Below are 25321 nucleotides of genomic sequence, written 5' to 3'. Positions count from 1 at the left end.
AGGTTCATTTTCTTAAAGTAAAATACTCTTAAAGTCCTGTGTCCTGTAGCACCATTTTTTTTTACTTTCTTTAAATAAAACATTTCAAACAGTAAATATTAAGCTTGCTTATTATAGCTAGTTAGTTGACTTTTGCTTATTATAAGCAGTTAGTTGACTCATTGGTGCAAATGAGTTTTAGTTTGACATTTTGATCCCATTATCCCCAGGCTTTTCTAACTAGTTCTTTCACTTGATTCAGAAATAGCCATCTCTTGCATTTGTGCTTTTTAAAAGGTTACAGCTGAATAAAATTTGTGATTGGCTCAGTTTCAATCCATCCCCATTCTTAGAAAACTAACTTCTGAACTACAGAGACAGTTTCTTGCTCCTTTTTGCCTCACTTTGCCAAAACATCTCCTTGGGCCTCACTTACTTGTTCAGTAAATACTTATTAAGCACTTACTATGTGCCTAACACTATTCTAGGTGCTGGAAAAGACAGACTGAAATCTCTTCCCTGGTGGAGCTTACATTTCAGTGGTGGAAGACAAGACGTAAAAATTAAGAAAATTAAGTAGTATGTTAGATGATGATCAATGCTATGGAGAAAAATAAAGTGGGCAAGGAGGATGGTAAGTATGGGCTGGGGTTGGGAGGTTGCCATTTTAAATTTGGTGGTCAGGATAGGCCTCTGCGAGAAGAGGACATTGAGTAAAGACATGAAGGAAGTGAGGAAGTGGGCCACTGGCTTATCTGTTGGAAGAGCATTCAAGAGAGAGAACAGCAAATGCAAAAGTCCTGAAGGGAAAACTGGAACCCTCACACATGGCTGAGGGGAATGTAAAATGGCTCAGCAACTGCGGAAAACAGTTCAGCAGTTCCTCAAGACGTTAAAACAGAATTACCATATGGCCCAGGCATCCTGCTTCCAGGTATATATCCAAAAGAATCTAAAGCAGGGACTCAGATACTCATACGTGCATGTTCATGGCAGGACTATTCACAGTAGCTGAAAGATGGAAAGAGCCTAAGTATCACCAGCAGATGAAGGAATAAATAAATTGTAGTGTATTCATACAGTGGAGTGATACTTAGCCATAAAAAGGAATGAAGTACTGATTCATGCTACAAGGTGGATGGACATCAAAAACATGCAAAGTGAAAAAAAACAGTTGTAAGAGATCACATATTGTATAATTTCTTTTATGCATAATATCCAGAATAGGTAAATCCATAGAGATGGAGAGCAATTTGGTGGTTTCCAGGGGTGGAAAGGGCAGTGGGGAATGGGGAGTGACTACTTAATGGGTACAACGTTGACCTTGGGGTGTGATGAAAATGTTTAGGAACGAAACATAAGATGGCTGTACAACATTGTGAATGTACTAAATGCCACTGAATTGTTCACCTTAAGATGGTTGACTTTTTAATTTTTGATTTTAAGGTATGTGAATCTAACCTCTAACAAAAAAATAAAAACCCTTAAGCTTAGCAAATTAGGAATATGAAAAAACCTTTTTAACTTAATGTAATAAAAATCAGCTAACATAACGATGAAAGGTAGAAAGAACAAGTCCTGAAGTAGGATCTTGCCTACCTCAAGGAACAGCAACAAGACTGTTGGAGCTACAGTAGAGTGGGGGCTGGATAGGGGAGGGTATCGTAGGAGATGGCGCCTGTGAGGTAATGCCTCCTAGGCAATTGTAAGGATTTGGCTTTCATTCAGAGATAAGAAGCCATTAGTGGATTCTGAATGGAGAAGTCTTTTCTACCTTGGTGAAAAACAAAACAAAAAAAATTCTCTCCTTTTTATTTTTTTTTAAAGTAGGCTCCATGCCCAGTGTGGACCCCGGTGCAGGGCTTGAACTCATGACCCTGTGATCAAAACCTGAGCTGAGAGCAAGAGTCGGACATTTAACTGACTGAGCCACGAGGTGTCCCCACAAAAATTCTTTATTATAGTCTTAACAGGATCACCCTAGCTGCTGTCTTAAGAACAAGCTACAGGGGACCAAGGGCAGAGCCAGGGAGATGAGCTGGGAAGCTATTGTAATAATCCATTTGGGAGTTAATAGAGGTTTAATTAGGATGATGAAAGTGTAGGTGATAAGTGGTTCAATTGAGGGTATATCTTGAAGGTTGAGCCAATAGAATTTGCTGATGGTTTGGATATGAAGTATTGGAGAAAAAGTGTTGTGGACGGCACAGTCATTAGCCTTAGCAACTGGAAAGGTGATGTTATTAACTGAAATGGAGAAGACTAAAGGAAGAGTAGATTTGGGAGGAAAAACGAGGACTTTGATTTGGGACACGTTAGCATTTGGGTTGCCTGACAGATATCCTAGTGGGAATGTCCCAGACATCCTGATGTGTGAGTTTGGAGTTTAGAGAAGTCCAGGCTGTCAGTAACCTTTAAATTTATTAAAGAGTCACAGGACTATGAGATCACCAAGGAATAGAACAGGGATAGACAAAAGACCGAGCTTCACAGACCGAGCTCCAGGTCATGCTAACAATAAGAGGTTAGAGAAATGAGAGGAAATCAGGAGAGGAGACTAAGGAGTGGCTGGTATAAATTGTTAGGAGAAAATGAATTCAGAGTGCCACATACGACTATCCCCAAGAGCAGAAACAGGGACTCTTTCAACATTGAGAGAACAAAATATCCCAATTACTCCTAGCCATGGTTAACTCCCCTCCTGGACTCTTATAAAAGTAACACTCTTCTATTTGTCCAAAAGAAAGTATCTAGATCTGGAATGAATGTCCATAATTTGTAAATAGTCTGCAGTATAAAGGTGCCATGGCCAAATAAATGTAGGAAATACTGGATTACAGTTGCATAGATTCTTTATTATGGGATTGTTCAAGCTACATGTGGTCTTTGGTTCTCTAGGAGAATTTAGTGAGCACTTACTGGATCCTGGAATTCCCACCCCCACCCCCGTCACTTAATAACTTCTAAGCCTTCATCTCCAGAAGATAGAATGTAGAGAATGCTGACCTAGATTAATTATTGTCTGATTTTCTGAATTGAAAAACAAAAAATAGTTGAATGAGGGCGTTGACTAAGATGAACTTCTAGACATTTCATTCATGTTCATGAGTCATTTGTAAGGTGGCATATGTAGCTGGAGGCTAGTAATATCCATTTTCATAGTCTTAGAAATCATATCAGGAAAAAAATCATGTGCTCATTTTTATGTCTGTAAGACCTCAGAAATACGTAACTGGAACAGACCAGTAATTTGTGTTGGAGGGCATTGTCATCTTACATCATTTTAAACTCCAGAAGCTTCAGACTCTTACCGTAATAATGTCTAGCTTCTCTCTACAACTTATGTTTAGCTTATCTATCCACCTACTCGCCTACTTTTCTTGAAACCATTACTATCTTCAGCCTATTATTAAGGAGTTTCTTACTCTGTAAAGTTTACTTGCTGCTTAAACTGCTTCAAAAGATCTTCCTTGATACTAAGATTTTGAGCTTCAATACTGGACTTCAGAGTAAACCCTCCCTATACCTTCAAGGGGCAGTGTGGTTGGGGGGAGCTATGAGTCCAGGCTCTGCAGCAGACTGCCTAGGTGCGTGGGGTTCCTACCCTACCAATGACTAAATGCATGTGACTTTGAGCTCTGTGTCTCATTTGTAAAAATGCAAATGACAGCGCCTACTCATAGGGCTGAGGGAATTAAATGATTTCATAGTGTGTGTTTAGCAGTTGGAATGGTGATTGGCACGTAGGAATCATCACCGTGGTTAAACTATTGCTGTTAGTTCATTACCACCCTTCCTGATTTTATTTTTGTTTTCATTTTATTCAGATAGAATAGGTCTATTCACCCTATTTTTCTTTTATTCATTCATTCATTCATTTAATTTATAGAGAGAGCAAGTGTGCAAGAGCAGGGGGAGGGAGAAGGAGAGGGGATCCCAAGCACACACACTGCGAATATGGAGCTGGAGGCAGGGCTCAATCTTAACAACCCTGAGACCACAACCCCAGCTGAAATCAAGAGTCAGATGTTTAACCAAGTGAGCCACCCAGACACCGCCACCCTGATTTTCATTATGACATTTCTACAGTCATTTCTGGTAATCTTCCTTTCCTTGACCCACGGTGTCTTTCTGGAGAGTCATTGGTGAAGCACATCGTACTACAGGTCGGCATACCATTAGATTTGTCATGTCTCAAGCTCACCAGAATTCCATTTTTATGAAATGTCTATGAATGCTCCTAGGTTCGCTTGAGTCATAACTGCCTTTTTAAATAGTATTAAGGTAATTTCCCTAAATTATCCTGCCTTTTCCTTGACCACATCATGGTTTGCCTCACACTCATACACCTCACTTCTCTGATTTTGAGGTCCTTCTGCAGCCTCCTGTCACTTTATTTTTTGACTCCCTGCCCCCACCCCCAAAAAGCTTGCTGTCCTCAACAAACTGAGAGAGGCTAAGGTGTATCTCTTCTATTGTTTGTAATCCTTCACACTAAAAATGCCAATTTATCCATACTGCTGTGATGTATTCTCGTGTACATAGAGCTAAGCCTTGAAATAAGACAGTCTTGGGTTTAAATCCCGATTTTATGTCTAACCAGTCGTGTAGCCTCAAATAACCTCGAGCCTCAGCTTTCTCATCAGCAAAAGGTCTGTAATGACGACTTCCTCACAAGTTTGCTATAACAATTAGAGTGTGTGTATGTGTGCGTAGGATTTGGCACTGGCTTGACAAAAAGTAGGCATTTGATAAATGCTGCTGCTGCCACCACTTCCACTCATGTTCGTGCTCTTCCTGCGGCTCTTCCTGCCTTCGTTGCTGTTACTGCTATTACCTCTGCTGAGAGTAGACCCTGGAAGCGACTCGTCAGTGAAATCTTGACCGTTTTCCTGGCAGTCCATCCGCACTGTGGTTATCTGGAACTTTGTGTTCTGTACCCAGGTCTTGCAGTCATTTCCCTGAGCTGCTGGGTGGAGGCTGTTCTATCACAGCACCTCAGTTACAAGTGGTATCATTCTCCAACCTTGGAAATGAGTGTAGTTCTGCATAAAGGCTATGAAGTGACAGTGCCTTGTTGAGAACTAGTTTAGAGTCCAGTCTGCTTTCTTTTGGGATTAGAGAATCCTTTCCTTATGGGAGGCTTTTTAGTAATCATTACCAGGAATTCATTTCCAGGAATCTCGGCTACTTGTCCAATACTATTAATTCTGCGGGAAAGTGTAATTGTAGATACCAACAGAAAAGTGGCCTTTTTTTTGGTAGGACTTTGAAATGATTAAGAAGTTTCCTTTTTTTCAGAGGTTAAAGATACTGTTACTCAGTCTTGCAATTGCCCTGTTTGCCCCTTATCTCCTTCCCACTTTCCATCTTCTCCAGTATATCTACCTGACTAAATTAATTATAATGTAGAAGGAACATTTAAGTTGTACAGGCTTCTTTTCTTCATAAAATTTTTGAGAATAGAGTGGGATAATTGTATCTAGCAAATCTTCAGAGCCTTGGAGCATACGAATTATTTTAAGGTTTATTTATTTATTTGAGAGCGAGAGTGCACATACATGCAAGTGGAGGGGAGGGGCAGAGGAGGGAGAGGGAGACGCACAGGCCGACTCCTTGCTGAGCATGAAGCCTGATGCCAGGCTCAGTCCCACAACCCCCAGGTCGTGACCTGAGCTGAAACCAAGAGTGGGATGCCCAGCCAACTGAGCCACCCAAGCACCCCTGTAGCATAAGAATTTTTGAGTGAATCAGTAAATGTCTCAAGCTCAGAAAACTAGGCTATTTAATCAGTTGTTTTATTGATTAAATCAAATGTCCTAAAGACCACAGTGTGAAGTGATTTTAAAAGTTGTCATTCTGAAAATAGTATCAGGAAGTACTGACTTGTTCATATCACAGAAACACGATCCTCCCTGCCCCAGTTTAGTCAAATCTGAGCATTTTCATTAACAAAAGATATGCACGATTTCAAAGCTGACTTCTGATCTGTGGACAGATAGGCAATCCTTATTCGGAGGCCTAAAACTGCATTATTTTCATAGGTGGCTTAAGATACATGTGGACGTTGAAAAAAAGTTAATGCGTGATCACACTGTTGTTCACAGGAATGGAAAACTGGAAAGCATCTTAGGGGTCGTTTCTTCCCATTTCAAATGGTGCAGGAAGCTCTTCTAAAATACCTCTTTTGAACGAAAACAGTTGCAATTGTTAGAGCCAGCCCATTCCTAATCTTTTCTTCTCCCTATCCTGCCCTTCCATCCTAGGAGGAGAGTTTGGTCCTTGGTTACCTACTTAGTCCCTGTCCCCAGGTTCCGGGCCTTTACCTGAGCAAATAGTGATTAAACCAGTTCAAGACCTGGCATCTAACATCAACTCCCAACTCATCTACTTAGTCCTAAATGGAGCAGGGGTGAAGCCCTTAGTCCCAGGCTTAGGAACACACCCTCCTCTTGAGCTTGAGAGAAATAGAAAAGAATAAGAGAAGTTAGCATTGTGACTAGCTCTGCAGTTAGACAGATCTTGGTCATACCCTGCTCTAACCATGGGCAGCATTGTGACCCTGGGCAAGCTACTTTGATCATCCCATGCTTCACAGCTTATTGTGAGGATTACATATGATAGTCCATGTTAAGCACATAACTGAGTACTTGGTGTATAGTAAACAATGTTGGGCACCAGGGTGGCTCAGTCAGTTAAGCATCTGTCTTTGGCTGAGGTCATGATCCCAGGGTCCTGGGATCGAGTCCCACATTGGGTTCCCTGCTCAGTGGGGAGTTTCTTTCTCCCTCTGCCCCTCCCCTCTCCTCATGATCTGTCTCTCTCACAGTCTCAAATAAAATCTTTTTTTAAAAAGTTAGTTGCCATGGGGCACCTGGGTGGCTCAGTGGGTTCAGCCCCTGCTTTTGGCTCAGGTCATGATCTCAGGGTCCTGGGATCGTGCCCCGTGTCAGGCTCTCTGCTCAGCGGGGAGCCTGCTTCCTCCTCTCTCTCTGCCTGCCTCTCTGCCTACTTGTGATCTCTCTTTCCATCAAATAAATGAATAAAATCTTTTTTAAAAAAGATTAGCTGCCATTTATAATTCTGTTATTTCAGTTGGAGGAATAGAGGTTGGAAACTAGGCTAGGTCTGATATTCTTCCCATCTAATGACCTCCCTGGAAGGATAGGCAAAATCACAATACCTGGGGTGCATCCTCTTTATCTGAAGCATTGGGATTTCCATCTGGGATTGGTGGGTAAGGATCAGGTGGGCCACATTTCTTATCCATTCTTTTACCTGAAGCTTCCTCCAGTACTTTAAAATTAAATGCAAAGAGTCACAGTACTTACTTTATCACTAGGAAAGGGATTAAGTACCAGCTATAGAGTCAGCTCAGGTCCTGAGGTGCATTTCAGCTGGTGTAGAGGAATATTCTTGTGCCCTCAATGGTATCTTCTACGACTCTCAGGGTTCCTTAACCACCCAGCTTTAAAATCTAGCTCCCTGGGAAGGTGAGGTGCTTTGCAATGTCTCTTCTTCCTCCTTGCTGCCATGCTAGTAGTTCCTACCAGGGTCTGCAGATTTCCCTTGGGAGAGGTGAGCCCTAGTTTCGGTAGAGGTAGCTTATTTTGTAGAGTAACCCTTAACATGAGATCTCCCCTCCTAACAAATTTTAGGCATTCTTACCACACACACAAAAAATAAGGGCACAAAGAAACTTGGAGGTGATGGATATGTTTATTACCTTGGTTGTGGTAATGATTTTATGGGTATGCCTATGCTCAGACTCATTACAATGTATAAATTAAGTTCAGTTTTTTTATATATCACTTATACCTCAATAAAGCTATTTTTTTTAATTAGTAACCCTTCTAGTTTCAGGTGTCTAAGTGCCCAGACTGGGACCAGGATTAGCTCCTTCTGTATGGGCTTCCAACCAAAGAAATGGTCAGTACCAGTCAGAAAAGCTCCTACTGGTATACACTTTTCAAGCTTCATGAATTTTAACCAGCAGAGGGCACACAGCAGACGTGCAGTTTCTATTGAATTATCAATCTGTGTCTTGTATGGAGTGGTCCTCAGAGCGGCTGGGTTCTGTGGTAGCCCAGATGACTAGTTTTGAAGTTCTGGCTTGGGAAAGGCAGTTTCTGATTTGAGAATTCATCAGGAAACCTTGGGGACACCCAGATACCCACAGAGAGAGAATATGGGCCAGAAAGAAGAGACCTAGGAGGCCCATGAGAAGCAATCATGGACATTCCTGAGCCCTGCCCTGAGATCCAGTAGATCAAAGTGTCTGTAGCTAGTATCCCGGGAATCTGCATTTTAACAATTTGCCAAGTGTGTTCATGCAGTTAGCTATGAGCCTGTATTTGGGAGTTGCTAATGTAAGGGAATTTCTGGGACCCTTATCTCGGTCCTGCTGCCCCAGCACCAGTTGTTAGGGTCATGGATATTCAAGGGGACTTGGAGTCAGAAGAAGATCTGAAACTAGTGCAGTCTAGGCCAGACCTTCCAGAGAAAACAAGGCCTCTCCCAGTGTGGGCATGAGGGATGGTGAGTGGAGGAGAGCCTGTAAGTTAAAGCAGTAACTGTCCCCTCAGGTGTTAAAAGAGGATAATCACTGACCTCTTTCTGCACCTGCCACTTGAAGTTGCTAGAGAAGCTAAGCCTTGTGATCCAGGGAGCTCTCAGCACATCTCTGTACCCTCCATCCGCACCCCACACGCAGGTTGGGCTTCTCCAGCTATTCTGGGCTGGGTATCCCTCCTGGCCACTGCTCTAGGTGGTGGTGCTCAGAGCAGCATCTTCTCTTGGGCCCCCTGACTAAAGGATCCCACTGAGATAGTCCTCAACTTCATTGAACTTGGCCAAAGCAAGTCATCAGGCTGAATCTGGGGGCCTGAGCAAATGCACAGATACTGGGAGAGGGATAGTTCTGGGGGTAGGGGACCAGTGACAATACCCTGCAGCCCCAAAGACTGAGCAGCAGAATCCAGCTGCCGTGTGGTTCCCAGCTCTTGTCCAAGGCAGGGCTATCTTGGGACTTCTTTGGCTCAGAGCTGACAATTCCACCAGCCACTTGGGCTTCTTGCAGAGACCTGGTCGGCACATCCCATTCAAGGAGGAATGTTCCCTCTTAGATATTGAATGACCTGCTTGCCAAACCCCCATGGGTCAGTGGGACCAGCTAGAGTGAACCCGCAATCTCTGCAAGGATTCTGGAGCTTGGAACTGGCTAGAAAGAGTATAATATCATAGAAAGAACCTATACTTAAGACAGATCTCGCTTTGCCACTCTTACTATATTGGACAAGTCACTACATCTGTCAGCACATCTATATTCATATATGTAAAAAGGAAATAATTATCCCCACCTCATAGGGTCGAGGGAGCATTAAATGAGCTAGTGAAGGAACGTAGTGTTTTAGCACAGGGCCCAGCATACAATAGGCATTCAAATGTTGGTAGTTATTACTCTGGGTCCTGTCTCTGTTACACAGGTGAAGACTCAAGGGCATAGCTCCGAAAAGTAAAGAAGAGCTGTACAGGAGACATCCTGGCCGTCATGGATCATTCCAGAGACATAATGAGGCTGGATGCGAGGCCTGGAAGCACCTCACTTTACTTGATTCTCTCTGCTCCTCATCACCCTCACAACAACAAGGGTGTCACGGTTCTCTGGCCTCCTGAGTCCCCTCCCTCTGGTTGCATTCTGAGAACAGCCCATCCCCAAATCCTTTTGCTCAATCTGATGGAGGCCTGAGCACCATTGTGCACCCTGCTGATGCCAGCAGAAAATTCTAGGGCTAGGAGACTGGGTGAAGCCTGGAGATTCTCAGGATTCTCTGTTCCCAGGTACCTGGGGGAGAGCACAGTCATTACTGCAGGAAAGGGCAGGATCATGTAGGTGAGGCTCAGAGGACAGAGCCAGGTTGGATCAGTGAGTGCCTCCAGCTAAATTACCAGAGCCTTGGCAGGACCAAAAGATGATAGTCTCGGGAAAGTTCAGAGTCTGGTTTTTTAAGAGGGGGGCCAGCCAGCATGGAAATGACAGCCCTTGAGGCGCACAGTCAGGAGTTATGAAGGGTGTCTATTCCTCTCAGAGGGGCCCAGAAAAGTAGAGGCTTTTCCCTCTTTCTTGCTGGCCAGCAAGCCTGCTGAATCTTTCCAAAGGTTACTGGGTCTAGATTATGCTAAAACTTTCCACTGGCTTCCCACTGCACTGAAATAAAATCCCAGCCAATAGATCTGGCCTTACCTACTTCTCAACCTCACCTCCCGTATTTTCCCCCTTGCTCACACTAGCCTCTTTGCTGTTCCTCAAACATGCCAACCTCACTTCTGCCTCAGGGCCTCGGCATTTGCTCTTTCCTCTGCTTAGGGTTCTCTTTCTGACCTCATTCCTGGTTGCTTTTCTTCATTTGGGTCTCCGCTCAAACGTTATCACCGCAAAGGTATCTTTTGTGTTCACTTTGTCTAATGCATTGCCCTCCCGCCCCCTTCCTCACTTTCTGTCCACTTACCCTATTTTATGGCCCTCAGACTCCTTATTACTCTCAAATTCTCTCATTATGGATCTCATTTCTTTTTTAGGATCTACCTCCTTTATGAGAGCAGGTTTTTTTTTAAGATTTTATTTATTTATTTGATAGAGAAAGATCACAAGTAGGCAGAGAGAGAGGAAGGGAAGCAGGCTCCCTGCTGAGCAGAGAGCCCGATGCGGGACTCGATCCCAGGACCCTGAGATCATGACCAGAGCCAAAGGCAGAGGCTTAACCCACTGAGCCACCCAGGTGCCCGAGAGCAGGATTTTATATTGTTCATCTACATATCCCAAGGGCTTAGCACGCTGGCTTATAGTAGATGCTCAATACATGTTTGTTGAATGCCTAAAAGGTGTCAGAGGCAATTCAGGTCTAGAAGAGGCAATCCTGGTTAGAGGACTTGGAATGTTATTTGTCCCTGTTACAGCAAAGAAGGTCCTTGACCAACACAGGTCAGGACCCAGACTGAAATGTCAACCCACTAGAATGGACAAGTGTACCTGCGGCCACTGAGAGATGGCCCAGCCCTGCAGCCAAGTCAGGAGCCAAAAGACACCACAAGAGCAGTCCTGGGTAAGGAGCCAGTATCCGAAGTCTGAGACAAGACCCAAGGCTATTCTGTTGGGGAGAAGCATAGCAACAGGGTTTTCAGCAGGCAGTTCGCCAACAGACAACAGGCTCCCAGCCCCTTGGGTGAGATTCCAGGGTAGGGCATTGGGTAGGGACAACTAGTAAGAAAACACAGCCCTAACCAGGGTACAAGGCAGGCTCCAAAGATGGATCCAGGCAGAAGCCAAGTGATGAAAACTAGACTGGGGGCTTAGCCTCAGGCCAGGTGGGGACTGGGATGGAGATGGGGTGGGGATTTAGCCACCTCTGGAGGAAGAGCATTGTAGCGACAACTAGGCAAGATGAGGCAGCCTACTTATTTGGGTGGGAAGTGCATCTGGTATGTATTAACTTTCACTGGGCTGACGGGAAGGCGGACGGGAGACAGATCTGAATTCACCTACCAGAGGAAAGTGCTTGGGGGCTGTCAGCCTCGGACCCTCTTTTCTGTGGGCTTCTGACAAGAGAGGAGCCTTACGGAGCACCCCTGAAACAACAAAATCTACCTGGGGCTATGGTAGCTATGCCTTCATAGCCACTCTTAGTTGCTTTAACAATTGGACAAGGGGCTTTCACATCCATAGGACCCGACATTCTGGAAATAACCTACAGGACTCCTGCTGGAAAGCCACCAAAAACTCCCAGTGACTCAAAGAGCAACAAACTGTCCTGAATCTTGTGTAGGCTTCCTCACCCTTAGCTCCCCACTAAGGGTGCTCAGCTCTTGTCCTTTCACTCAACCCCCAAGGTCATTCTGGCCTCCCTACTTTGTCCCAGTCCCCTCCTCTTTACCAATCCAAATGCAACATTTTACTCAATATACAAAATAAGGTCAGTTATTTTTCAGTGACTCCTTCCTAATGCTGAATACATAACGCTCTCAATTCCCAGAGCACAGACTCGAACTTGGTGAGGTCATTGTCTAATTTTTGTTCACAAGTAGTTCGTGTCTTTTCCCACAAGATCAGAGGGTTTTTGAACATAGGGACAAATCCTTTTCTTGTTGTTTCCTCCATAGCGCCCAGCACGGATCTGGGGGCATAACAGATTGTTGGCTTGAGCCCTGCCCTCTTCAAGAAATACCACTCCGGGTGTCAGAGACTGTGTGGTAAAATATGAGAAGCAGGATTTAACTACTTTGGAAGCAACTGAGCCCCTTGGGAAATCTATACTTTTTATTTTTAAGCTTTGGGAGATAAGGAGAGAGCCACCTACTCTCGACATCCAGGCAACCTAGGAAATATTTATTTATCTAGGAGGGCGGGCTGCTCTTCTACTCAGCACAGTCAAAAATGTCTTCCTGGAGGAAAGCAAGACATGAAGGCATGTGATAATCTATACAAATTTTATTTTAATATCAATTTGTATGGAAACAAGCAGGTGTCAGCGTTATGTGGGCACGGAAAAAAAGGGAAAGAAAAATCTCCAGTAATGATGGATCTTGTATTTACACCATTTGGTTTCAACAGGGACAGGAAGTCTTACTGTTAGCTTCCTGTGGGAACTCCAGTTTCTGCACCTTCCCCTGCTGCCTCTCAGCATCACGATAGAGCAGGGATTTCTGAGCCTTTAATCGGCAAGCCAGGCACATGAAAATTGACTCCACATTCTGGCTCTCTTTGGGGTCCTTGGCTGAAGTCTCAAACAAGAGCATGTTGTGGGCATCGGCAAATTTCAGGGCTAAGTTGGAGGGCACCTGGATCTGTTCCCTCAAGTCACACTTGTTTCCCACAAGCACTTTGGGGACTAGTGGGGGCACAGCATGCCCATTGCATTCTTGGATCCACATCTTGAGGTTGGTGAAGGATGTCATCTTGGTGACGTCATAGACGAAGACCACTGCATGCACATTGCGGTAGTAATGCTCGACCATGCTTTTGCGGAAGCGTTCCTGACCTGCTGTGTCCCACACCTGAACCTGGAAGATACAAAACCCATATGTGGAGTCAGTAAAGAAAACAAGAATACATAGAAGAAAACTCGATTCTGTTATCTTTTTATTTTTTTAAGATTTTATTTATTTATTTGACAGACAGAGATCCCAAGTAGGCAGAGAGGCAGGCAGAGAGAGAGGAAGAAACAGGCTGCTTGCAGAGCAGAGAGCCCGATGCGGGGCTCGATCCCAGGACCCCAGGATCATGACCTGAGCTGAAGGCAGAGGCTTTAACCAACTGAGCCACCCAGGTGCCCCCGATTCTGTTATCTTAAACCTGGTAAGAGGGACGCCTGGGTGGCTCAGTCAGTTAAGTGTCTGCCTTCAGCTCGGGTCATGATCCCAGAGTCCTGGGATGAATCTGGAGTTCGGCTTCTTGCTCAGGAGGGAGTCTGCTTCTCCCTCTGCGTGCTGCTTCCCCTGCTTGGTGCACTTGCTCGTTCTCTCTCTCTCTCTGACAAATAAAAATCTTTAAAAAACAAAAATGTGGTGAGAAGCCCTGACACAGACTGGCAGAGTGGACATATCAAAGTGTAGAGAGAAGTTTCTCTCAGGGTTTATAAAATTTTTCTTAAAAGTTCTAGTTGAGGGGCGCCTGGGTGGCTCAGTGGGTTAAAGCCTCTGCCTTCGGCTCAGGTCAGAATCCCAGTGTCCTGGGATCGAGCCCCACGTCGGGCTGTCTGCTCTGCAGAAAGCCTGCTTCCTCCTCTCTCTCTCTCTGGCTGCCTCTCTACCTACTTGTGATCTCTGTCTGTCAAATAAATAAATAAAATCTTTAAAAAAAAAAAAAAGTTCTAGTTGAGGGGCGCCTGGGTGGCTCAGTGGGTTAAAGCCTCTGCCTTCAGCTCAGGTCATGATCCCAGGATTCTGGGATCAAGCCCCACATCAGGTTCTCTGCTCAGCAGGGAGTCTTCTTCCCCCCCCCCCTCTCTGCCTGCCTCTCTGCCTACTTGTGATCTTTCTATCAAATAAATAAATAAATAAATAAATAGTTCTGGTTGAAAATCTTGAGTCAAAAAATCTTAGGGCACCTGGGTGGCTCAGTCGGTTAAGTATCTGTTGTTTAAGCATCTGTCTTTGACTCAGGTTATGATCCCAGGGTCCTGGGATTGAGCCCCATGTCAGGCTCCTTGCTCAGTGGGACCCTGCTTCTCCCCCAGCTTGTATTCTCTCTGTGTGTGTCAAATAAATAAATAAATAAATAATTTTTTTGTTAAATCTTAAGGCTTTTATTTGAAAAAATGAGTGTAAATTGGTGAACTTTTCTGGAGGGCAACTTGGCCATATTATCCAGAACCTTAAAAATACTCAAAATTCTTCAAGCCTATAATCTCACTTCCAGATATCTATATGAAATAGCAGAGATGTGGTCAAAATTCTGTACAAAAGTCTTAACTGCAGTATTATTTATACTTTTTAAAAAACAGGAAATAGGGGCACCTGGGTGGCTCAGTGGGTAAAGCCGCTGCCTTCGGCTCAGATCATGATCTCAGGGTCCTGGGATCGAGTCCTGCATCGGGCTCTCTGCTCAGCAGGGAGCCTGCTTCCTCCTCTCTCTCTCTGCCTGCCTCTCTGCCTACTTGTGATCTCTCTCTGTCAAATAAATAAAAAAAAAATCTTTAAAAAAAAATAAAAATAAAAAATAAAAAACAGGAAATAACCTAAAAGCTCAGTAAGAGAATAGCTAAAGTGTATGTACATATCTATACAATGGACCATTATGCAGACATTAAAAATTATGTTTTCAAGGAATAAATGGTGGAAATTCTCATAAAATATCAGGAATGAAAAAAGCAGGATACGAAGTTTCCATTTACTATGGTTCCAGTTTTTCAGAAAAAATATTAAATATAGACATATGCCTAGGAAAGACTGGAAGTGTACTTACCAGGAGATTAATGGGTATTTATGGGCCATCGGCGATAAATGGTATTTTTTTTGTATTTTCCAAATTTTCTACTAAAAACGTATATCACTTTGTCTTGCATTTTTTGCATGACTTTTTAAAGTTAGTGTTAAAAATCTCACCTCTTAGCTTATTTTAGCTTATTGTTTGGTATATAAAAGGTAATTTAGTTCACTGGATTTTTCTTCTGCCTCTCAGCTTTTGGGATGAAGGCCAAATTATGAAGGAAAAATGCTTATATCAGTAATGAAGTTTCCAAAGATGCAGCTCCCAAGGGATACCCTCGAATCGACACACATTCAGCCCCATCTATTTCCCTTGTACATCCAAAGTCTTGGACAAGAGAACTTCATACTCAGAATGGTGGTCCCAAGGCCCTATATAATTCTCAGTTATTAAAGAGAATTGGGTTGTGGTCACTAATTGACTACTACAGCTCTTAAAACCAAGGATAGCCTTTATTTGGAGTTAGCAGTCAGTCAGTCAGTATCTGGTAAATATAATTGAATCTCTTTGCTGAATGAAGATCTTGCAGGGCCCCAGAGTCCTCATCATTTTGAACACCAGTTTTCATTGTCCAGGCTCCCCTTCATCTCTAGGGACATGACTGCCACATTCCTTTGGCATGATTGTCAAATTCTCTCATTTTATTTTGATTTTCATGTCCCTAGGCCAGACCCTCCTTTCCTCACTGCTGGTCTGCGGCAGAGTCTTTTGGGGTCTAGAAGTCTCCACTCCAGTGCTGCTTACATACTGCTTCCAAACTAGCCTTCCTAAAACCCTGCTCCTATAAGCATGGCATCCCCCTCTTCAGGAAACCATGACAGCCCTCTTCTGCACGAGGCATCAATTGGAAAAATCTCCATCATAATTTGGCCCCATCCAGCCTGGTTTCGGACTGTTGGGCTACACCCAGTTCATTCCCTCGTGCTAGTCTGTCCTTCCCCAACAGAAACTGGGCACCACCTCATTGCCCTGCATCTCACTCATCCTTCAAGGCTTAGCTCACATCTGCCTTCTTCCTAAAACTCCACTTTTCTCCAACTTTAATTTTCTTTTCTTAAAACTTTCTATTGCACTTTGAGTCTGTACCACACCATTTATTTTTTTAAAAGATTTTATTTATTTACTGGGGGTGGGGAGAGAACAAGCAGCGGGGTGGGGGGAGAAGCAGGCTCTCTGCTGAACAGGGAGCCTGACACAGGCCTCAGTCCCAGGACCCCAAGATCATAACCTGAGCCAAAGGCTGATGCTTAACCGACTGAGCCACCCTGGCACCCCGGTAACACACCACTTAGAATATATTATTTGTTCTCTAGTTATTTCATCAGTGCTCTTGGCATTTCTGCACCCAAACTTGTTTTTCTGCATCAGATCACTTGTCACCATTGTTGCCATCACCATCATCATCATCGTCGTCCTCATCATAATCATCATCAAAAAGCAGTACTGGCCTGAGCCACCAAAACCACATATCTGCCAAGGTGATTTCAGAGAGAACATTCGACTTTGGTTAAGCAGAAAAACAGGTCCTTGAACACTGATTTGCGTCAGAAAGCAGAGACAGAAAAGATTTCATTTCTTCCACCTTGCCAGTGCTCTGAGCAGGGAGAAAGGGAGAGCGGGCCAGGAAAGGACTAGAGGTCAGTGGGAAGAGAGCGGGTATAGCACAAGAATATCATTACCACTTGGCTCCCGAGCCCCACCCCCACCCTCCAGTAGTCCTAACTCCTGCCTCTGAGTAAGGCTGAATCCCCACCAGCCCTCAGGCATGTGGCAGATGCTTTAACACCATGAGCTCAGAACTCTAAAAATACCTGCCACTAGCAGGAACACGGGTGGGCGTGTGTGAGGTGTTTGGGGCTGAGTAGGTTGGCTGTTTGGCTTTTCTTTGGCTCCAGAATTGTATACCCCATCCGAACTGCCGGAGCTGCGGGGAAGACCCTTTCTGCTATAGACCTCCCTCACCTTTCCAATGCCATGGGGAGCCCTGAAGCTTTCGTTTGGAGGCTCAGAATTTAAACTAGAGCACTGCTCCCCCTCCACCTCCTTGTAAACCCCACCCTAAAGTTCTCTGCACCCCTGTCTATGGCCAGCAGTGAGCCAGTTAGCAGGCTGCTCCCAGCAGAAATTCGGAATGGATGGTGTGGCCTCAGAACCATCAATCACAGAGAGAGAGCACAGCAGCCGGACGGCTGCACACAAATGACCTCATTTTGTTTGGGGATTTGGTGTCCCCATTCTTAGCATCCTCCCAAACCTCCCATCCCTGCCAGACAGTGAAAGCATCTCCTTATGCTTCCCAGGGGGTACTCCTCTCGTCCATTCTTCCTTTCCTGTGGGCACTGTGTCTGCACAGTAGCCAGGGGTGCTGACTGCCCCTTAGCCACACACTGCTCCCCATCTTCTGTCCTCTCCAAGGTCTAGTGGGGGCGTAGTGGAGGCAAACCAACTTGGGTACAAACCTCAGCACAGTCACATGCTATTACTAGTCAAGTGTCCTTAGCCAAGTTACTCTATCTTCAGTGTCCTCCCTTGCAAACTAAGGATAACCTCAGCAGTCTTGTGGAGATGCTGTAAGGATTAGTGTTGCTTGTAAGTACAAGACACAATGCCTGATACACATTCTCCCTTCCTCCCTGGCCCGAAACCAAGTCTGGTCTGACAACTAATTGAGCAGGTGCTATGGGAAATGCAGCAGCAGTAGCCTTGGAATTGAGAGACCTGGCTTCCACCTCCTTTACTTAGTAGTGGAGTAAATGACTAGGCAAATTAACACACAAGAAAGAGCGTTTGCAAAATACAAGCGTTCTGCAAGTGCCAGTTGTTGCCATTGTCTCAGAAGACCACTGGCCATCCTAGTGGCACCAGTCCTTGGATCCACTGTTCTCCTCCTGGAAAGCACAGTAAGTTTGGTTTCTTGATGACTGGCTAGAGCCAAAGCAAAGGCAGCCACTTGGGAGGGGGAGAAGAGAGTAATGCTAGCAACATGCCAAGGGTGGCTGGGGACAGGCCCCAAGTGACAGCGGTGTTGGAGGAGGGTCGAGGGGCGCAGTGTGGGGAGCTGCCAAAGATAAATCTAGTCTTTTAAACCATTTTCCTGGGGCTATCGCTGCCTGAGCAAGTTTCAGCAAGTCCCCCACCCCTGCACGTTCTCGTAGCTGACATGGGTATTTCTTTTCCCTGGGGAACATATCTGGCATCTTTCTATAGATGAGGCATGAATGTCCTTTTGTTGGAGGCCAGTGGGGGAGGGTAGAAGTAGAAAAAGGGAGACAAATACATCTGTAACCTTTGGAGGATGCCCGAGTGGATGATGGGAAAAGTCTAAAACAAATCTTTTTTGAACTAGCTGGACTGTCCCATCTGCATCTAAGATACACACCCATTCACACAAGAGAGTGCCGCAGAGAATGGCAAAGGAGGAGAGAGACAAAGAGAAACTCACGCACAGGAGAGGCAGCAAGGCAGACAGAAAAACACACACTGATAGATAATTAGCCATTAAGTGAACTGGCAGAAGATGGAAGTTCAGAAGCCCTAAGGAAGACATGATGTCATTCTGACTGCAGGCAGCTTCGGAGGGAACACTTAGCTCAGCCTTCGTCCACTCAGTAATGTTACACGGGAAGGTGTTGGTCCAAGTGCTCAGCAGAGGAAGAGACTCCGCAGTCCTGGGCAGCACCTGCCCACGGCCATGGCTACCTGCAGTTTGCCTGATCTGGAGGGCTAGGGCAGAGGGGGTGCCCAGCTGTTGCAGTGGGGGGGGAGACCAAACTAGCCAGAAGCATGGGTAAATTCCATGAGAATTTACAAAGAATGGCTCCAAAATTAGTTGTGAGCCTCCCCTCTCTTATCTCCCCATTCCAGCCCCCACACACTCCTATTTGGCATTTTCCAGTGCTTTTAAGCTGAGGCAAGCTCAGCATGATTGAGCTAAACCTGTAGGAGATGGACACATCCTGTCATTAAAGGAAGCTCCACTCTTCCTTAGGGGTCGAGGAACACCTCCACACTTCCTAGGCTGATGTCAGGAAGAGCTGTGATCTTTCCTACATCATGCCCCTCTGTGTTCCTGTCACAGGTAACTGCATGGGTTGGGCACACCATGGGACTAGCCCACATTGCGAGAGAAGAGCACTGGCCAGGGAATGGGGAGACCTGAGTAGTAGGCCTGTCCCTGTGTGATCTTGGGCAAGTCACTTTCCCTCTCTGAGCCTCCGTTTCCTATCTGTTAATTGAGGACATTGGATTAGAAATTCTTTTTTTTTAAAGATTTTGTTTATTTATTTGACAGAGAGAGAGATCACAAGCAGGCAGAAAGGCAGAGGGAAAGGGAGAAGCAGGCTCCCCGCTGAGCAGAGAGCCCGATGCGGGGCTCGATCCCAGGACCCTGAGATCATGACCTGAGCCGAAGGTAGAGGCTTTAACCCACTGAGCCACCCAGGTGCCCCGGATTAGAGATTCTTTAAGGTCTCTTCCATCTCTGGACATTCTCTGATTCTCCACAAAGGGAGACAGTCAAGGTGCAGAAAGTAAAACCCAGGCACTCAATTCGGTATCTGGGGTGGCGCTGAAGGAGACGTTTTGAAGGCTCCTCAGTTCTAGGGCTAGAACCCTGGGCCCCTGGCCTACAGGAGCCCACAAGGCTGGTTGCCCCGCCTGCCACCCCCAGCTGAGCACACCGCCCTGGGCCAGAGATCGCCCCCCAGAGCAGAGGGCAGCAGTAAAGAGCACGGGCTCTGAATCCATGTAGAAATCCTGACCCTGTCCCAGGGAAAGCACGGTAGTGAGACAGAGAAGTGCTTGGGCTCAGCGGTCAAAGACTGGAGCTCCGATCCAGGTGCGTTTTAGGCAAGGTATTTAACCTACCTTTGGTCTCCGCATCTATAAAATAGGAATGATAATAAAAGTCTGATTTGCATAAGGCAGGTGTGAAGATCAAATTAGACAGTTCATGCAAAGCGCCTAGCCGGGGGCTCTTGGTTTAGTCAATAAATAGCAGTTGTTGTTATTATTATTAGTAGTATTATTATGTACTCATTGGAAGCTTTCCTGGATGTTCATGTTAACCAGGAAACACTGGATTATAAATATTGTGATCAGAAGGGGGTGGGGATCCATGGACTGGAGACACCAAATGGGGATTTGAAGCCCTAAAAAATGGCTCTGGTAATTAAGAGAGCAGCCCCTAATCCGATAACTCAGTCACCCATCCCCCTGCACAGGCTGGGACCTGGGGAGGCAGCCCAGTAGAGGCCACACCCCACTCTGGGCCGAAGAAGAGCCAGCAGAGACCTCTCCACCTTGGCCTGTGGCTATCTCTGGCTATGGTCTCGGGCAACGTCAGCCTGTCACACTGCACTTCTCTCCCTCCCCCCAAATGGGAAAGGCTTTAACAGTCACCTCCTAGCAGGGGTTTAGCATTTGTTCCCTGAAAAACTCCAAGCCAGCCAGAGTATGGGGCAAAATCTCCTCCTTTCTAGATCATGTGCTAGCTGCTGCGCTCTGCCATCTTCCCACGGACATGCTGCTCTCCCCGGCTGCCTTGGGCCCCGGCTGCAACAGCTTCACAGGGGACAGGGTCACCCCGTCCCCGCCCCCACCCGTACCCTGAGCTTCTTCAGAATCTGCACTCGGAGGGCCCCTCTGTGAGCAGTGTCACAAGGCTCTGCCCTCTTGAAAATATCATCTTCCCAAAAAAGCCTGTATTAAGCACTTATCGGCACATGGTGTTGTGCTGAGCTCTGTTTCTGGTGAGTCACACCGTCACAGGCTCTGCCCTCTGGGAAAAAGCCTGGGATCTTTGGCCAAGACTGTGAAATCCAGTTTCGCTAAGTACTGGGGTGTTAGAAGGGAAGGAGTCTTAAAAATCTCTCCAAGGCCACTGGGCAGTGGCCCTCTTCCACTTGTTTTTCCCTCCCATTTCCTCTCCTCCCTCCCTCCCCCAAACTCCCGAACACTTCCTTTTTCTGCCATATGAATTTCAGGTAGATTTATTTCCCCTCTTTTTTTTTTTTATTTCCTCTCTTTTAAATCCAGAAAACTCTTTGCCTCAATGGGACACTTGATTTTAAGCAAGCAATAGCATTAAGTGTAAAGGTCTTCGAGGGTTTAAGAGCACATCCGTAAGTATATTCCCACTTTGGATTTTTTAAAAAGGCATGTTTTAGAAATTCCAGAATCTCACAACCTTGCATGAAAGAAGTTAGACACACCACAAAAAGTCCAAACGAAGTAAACCTCAACAGAAGAGCCCTAGGAAAGGATAGAGACAGATAGCTATTTTTGACTTAGGAAATGTAGCAATTCCCCTCAAAATGCAAGGGACAAAAAGGTCACTATTTCAAAACAGTGCCCTATCTTCCTGACCCTAGGACTCACTTGTTCTCCAGAGCTCTCCCTTACCAGGACTGAGCTGCCCATCTTCTTGACGTCTAGTGCCTTGGCCCAGTCTCTGAAGCCATTTTAAAACACATTCATTCAAGAAATAATAATAATAAAATAAAACATTATTCATTTTAATAATCAAGGAATCCAGAGCTATGTACAGTTCAGAGGGCTTCATTCTTCTCCCTAATACTACTCAGCCCTTCTCTCCACATCACCCAGAAGAGGGGCCTTGGGGTCATTTGGGCTCTTTGACCAGCAGGAGGGATGCTGAACTTCACCTGAAAGGGTCAGACCATAGCCTTGAGAAAAGCCCAGCTGTGGGCCTAGGGGAGTTGGCCTTTAGTACCCAATGCCTTTTGAGGTACATTCCTGCCCATCATCCTGCCCCCTGTGCTCTCCTGTCACAGGAAGCTGCCCTTGCCATGTCCTCCTTCTGCACATAGAAATATTTCTACATATTGAACTATTTCTGTCCTATCGGGTTTCTACCTTTTCTGAACTAAAGTGAGCATAAATGGTCAGACAAGAATATATGTACTTAGCCTACTTGATAAATAAACTAATGAGGGGGGAGGAGCAAGACACTTTTCCTTGGCCTCCAGATAAGTTGCTCTGCATTTTTACAAAGGCCTGCTGAAGACAATACCAACAGAATGAGTAATGAAGCAGTTCATTCATTAGGTATCACAGACAAATGAAGATATCATTGGCGAGAGACTGCTCCAAGAGAACAAGTTTGTTATGCAGGGCTGGTGGTGTTACGCAGGGCTCTATTTTGAAATAAAGGGTTCTCATTCACTATGGATTTCTGTCTTTTCCCCCTCTCTAATGCCTCAGGGCTAAGCCCAAGTAGGTTCTCACAGCCCATTCGCACCCAAGAGGTAGAAGAGACCTCAGGATGTGTAAAGTGCTTTGGGATCCATCCCACAGACCAGAACCAAGAGATGCCTCATGTCTCCCTCTGCCCACAGGTGCCACTGCTCCTGGCTCAGGGTCGAGGATGGTATCAGACAAGATATTTCTGTGGCAGATGTCAGGCAGGGGCAAAGGGCAGGAGTGTAACCACTCCCGCCAGCCCTAAAAAAAAAACCAAAAACAAACAAACCCAACAAACCCACAAAAAATCCAAAACGGGTGAGGTGGGAACCAGGCCACTGAGAGAGGGGAAAGGGGATCTGAGGAGCTGCCAGGGTCTTGGGCTCAGCCAGCCGCGACACAACCACGCGCTGGACGTTTACAACCACCAGAGCGATGCCTCAGCCGAGGCCCCCTCCCAGATCCCTCCCTTCCCGGACCTGACCGTCTGGATCACCTTGATCTTCTCGCCCTCGATTTCCACTGTCTTCTCCCTGAAGTCCACACCAATGGTGGCCTCAGTCTTGTCCGGGAAGGTCCCCCCGCAGAAGCGGAAGGTCAGGCAGGTCTTGCCCACGTTGGAGTCCCCAATCACGATGATTTTGAAGATGCGAATTTGCACGTACTGGTCCAGCGACGAGTCGAGCTCCAGGGACGCCAGGCCAGTGGACGAGGCGGGCTGCAGGCTCCCATGGCCCAGGATGGGCTGCGCCATCTCCCCCGGACCGGACCCGGGCCCCAACCCCCCTCGAGGGCTCCACACAAAGAAAACGGCCACGTTAGTGCGCTCGAGGCGAGCGAGCTTTGTGCGTGTGTGTGTGCGTGTCTGTGACTGTATGTCCGCGCGTGTGTGCGTGCGCCGGCAACGTGTGCGCGCGCGCGCGTGAAGGGGGTGCCTCTCTCCCCAGGCCCCCCTCCTCCGTCAGCGCACCCTCCTTGCGGCTCACAAAAGCCGGCGAGCGGGAGAGAGATGGAGGAGAGTGGGCCGGCCGCGAGCCTCCTCCTCCTGCCTGCGCCCTTCGACCGGACGCTCGGGCGGGCGGTCCTTTGGCGCTCCCCAAGCGCCCGCCGCCGCGGCCGCCGCGCCTTTGCCTAGACCCTCCCCTGCCTGGACCCCAGGGACACACCGGAGGGAGGAAGCCTAAGGAGGGAAGGGAGGGGGTGAGGAGAGCGGCACACGCCGCCCCGGGAAGGTCTTCCTTTCTCCTTGCCCCCATTTATTTTATAGGTTGCGGGCTCCCCGCCCCCACGTCTCGGAGCGCGCGGGGTCAGTGGGCAGGGAGCACAGCTGGAGAAGACAAAGAGAGCTGCACCCTAAGGCATCTCTGGAGCACTTCGGCCCCGAAGCGGCACGACTCGGCGCGGGCTGGGGAGGGGCAGAGATACCTCTTTCACCTCCCGCGCCTCCTCGGCCCCCTCCCAAGCCCTGGGATAAAGGGATGCTCTGTCTTATTGAGTAAGCAGGTGCACTCGCGCGCCCTAGGAGCCAGGGAGGGCGCTGCCAAGACGCGCAGTGGGCCGTGGGGGCCCGCCAGCTGACAGAGCTGGGGGCACGGGGTGTGCGTGTGTAGGGGGAGTTACTGTCTCTGTCACCGACTTGCCAGATGTAGGGGGGCGCGTGCCAGGCGCCAACCTCCCCTCATCACACCACGAGCACCCATCCTCTGAATGTTCAGGAGAGCGGCTTCCATTGGCTGTCGCAGTCGGTTGTGTTTGGCTGGCCAATAGGGAAGTCCCGCTGCCGGAGACGGCCATACGCGGGGTAAGAGAAGGGGGGAAGCTGGTGGTGGCAGCGCCAGCCAAAGGGAACCTTGTTTCCGGGGCTAACCGTTACAGACCCAGGTGGAGGGATCTTGGGACATGGCATAAACCTCACAGTGTCTCCCATAGGATATAATGTCCGTATAATCATAAGTCTTTCCAGAATGGTGGAGTTTCTAAAAGAATTGGAAACCCCTAGGAGGGTTCACCCCTCTGCAACTGAGTGTAGAGCAAAGTGGTTGGGTCTAATTTGCCAGAAGCCTGGATTATGCTTGGAAGATGATAAATGAACAGAACTTTCTTACGATATTAGGGGGCAGCTTCCCAAAGCTTACTAAGCATCACACGTCTTGGTGCAGACCTGCATTCCTTCTCTTGAGGGTGATTCAGGTTCAGAATTTACTTGTTTGAAATCAACTTTACTGAGGTACAATTAACATACAATAAAATGCACCCATTTTTAGCTTTTAAGACTTTATCCCTCCTCTCACACATTTCATAGGCAATATTGACATATGTCAGTAGCACCGACATATGGGTTATTTACTAATGCCAGCAGAAGTCAGGGATTCCAGCGGTGCACATGAGCTGCCATCTTATTTGTGTGTGAGGCTGAGCGGCCAAAGAGACAAACGCGACCAAGTACCTTCCCACTATGAGAAAAGCCATTTAGTGACTCGGTCATATATCTGTAAGCAAATTGGAATGTGACTGCTCAGCCAAGTTGAACTTACTCGGAATGGCTGAGAAAACCTGGGGTCTTCTAGTTAATAAGCTGTTTAGCTGAGTTAGCAGACATATTTACAGATCTTTCCCAATATATGTGAGTCACTCATTTCTAAAACCCTAGATTATACTACTCAATATTAAAACCATCTTGGGGCGCCTGGGTGGCTCAGTGGATTAAGCCGCTGCCTTCAGCTCAGGTCATGATCTCAGCGTCCTGGAATTGAGCCCCACAGCTGGCAGCCTGCCTCTCCCTCTCTCTCTCTGCCTACTTGTGATCTCTCTGTCAAATAAGTAAATAAAATCTTAAAATAAAATAAAACCATCTCAAGAAGGATTTAATCTTAAGTGGGTAATCCAAGGTCATCATTATGAACACCAATTATTATTGTACAGTGTGAATAGCAATCTCATTGTATAGTATTTCATTTTTTTGATTGGCTGATATCTAAATACAGTTTGCTGCATCATTCTCCTCTGTATTTGTAATGCTCCTGGTGATCATTATCTACAGAAGAATAGTTATAAAAGGTGGGGGGTAACTATTAATTAGGCATACCCACTAGGCAGAATGGAAAGAAGCTTTGCCAACTCATAGCCAGAATCAATGCTAACTTTCTGAGAGATACA

At 46.5% G+C, this 25321-nt stretch overlaps 1 protein-coding gene across 2 annotated transcripts; it reads right to left on the bottom strand.

Annotated features, from left to right (window-relative positions):
- Positions 1-12490: 12490 nt before the first annotated feature.
- On the bottom strand, positions 12491-23754 carry RAB33A (RAB33A, member RAS oncogene family). 2 transcript variants are annotated; one of them, XM_032331511.1, is made up of 2 exons: positions 22650-23754; positions 12491-13035 (listed from the first exon to the last, which is right to left on the bottom strand). In XM_032331511.1, the coding sequence occupies exons 1-2, from the start codon at positions 22917-22919 to the stop codon at positions 12580-12582; spliced, it is 726 nt and encodes a 241-aa protein (XP_032187402.1). In that variant the 5' UTR covers positions 22920-23754; the 3' UTR covers positions 12491-12579. The 2 variants fall into 2 exon arrangements, with proteins under 2 accessions (XP_032187402.1, XP_032187403.1); XM_032331512.1 differs by having other exon boundaries at positions 22662-23742.
- Positions 23755-25321: the final 1567 nt, after the last annotated feature.

The sequence above is a fragment of the Mustela erminea genome, chromosome X (assembly GCF_009829155.1).
Source record: "Mustela erminea isolate mMusErm1 chromosome X, mMusErm1.Pri, whole genome shotgun sequence".
In the NCBI taxonomy this organism is placed as follows: Eukaryota; Metazoa; Chordata; class Mammalia; order Carnivora; family Mustelidae; genus Mustela; species Mustela erminea.
This window is presented reverse-complemented; position numbering and strand designations above follow the sequence as displayed.

Excerpts from the sequence above, each read along its gene's own strand:
- RAB33A (XM_032331511.1), bottom strand. The coding sequence starts at position 22,919 with ATGGCGCAGCCCATCCTGGGCCATGGGAGCCTGCAGCCCGCCTCGTCC. Across the intron at positions 13,036-22,649 it reads AGATCAAGGTGATCCAGACG|GTTCAGGTGTGGGACACAGC; the intron begins GTCAGGTCCGGG and ends TGTATCTTCCAG.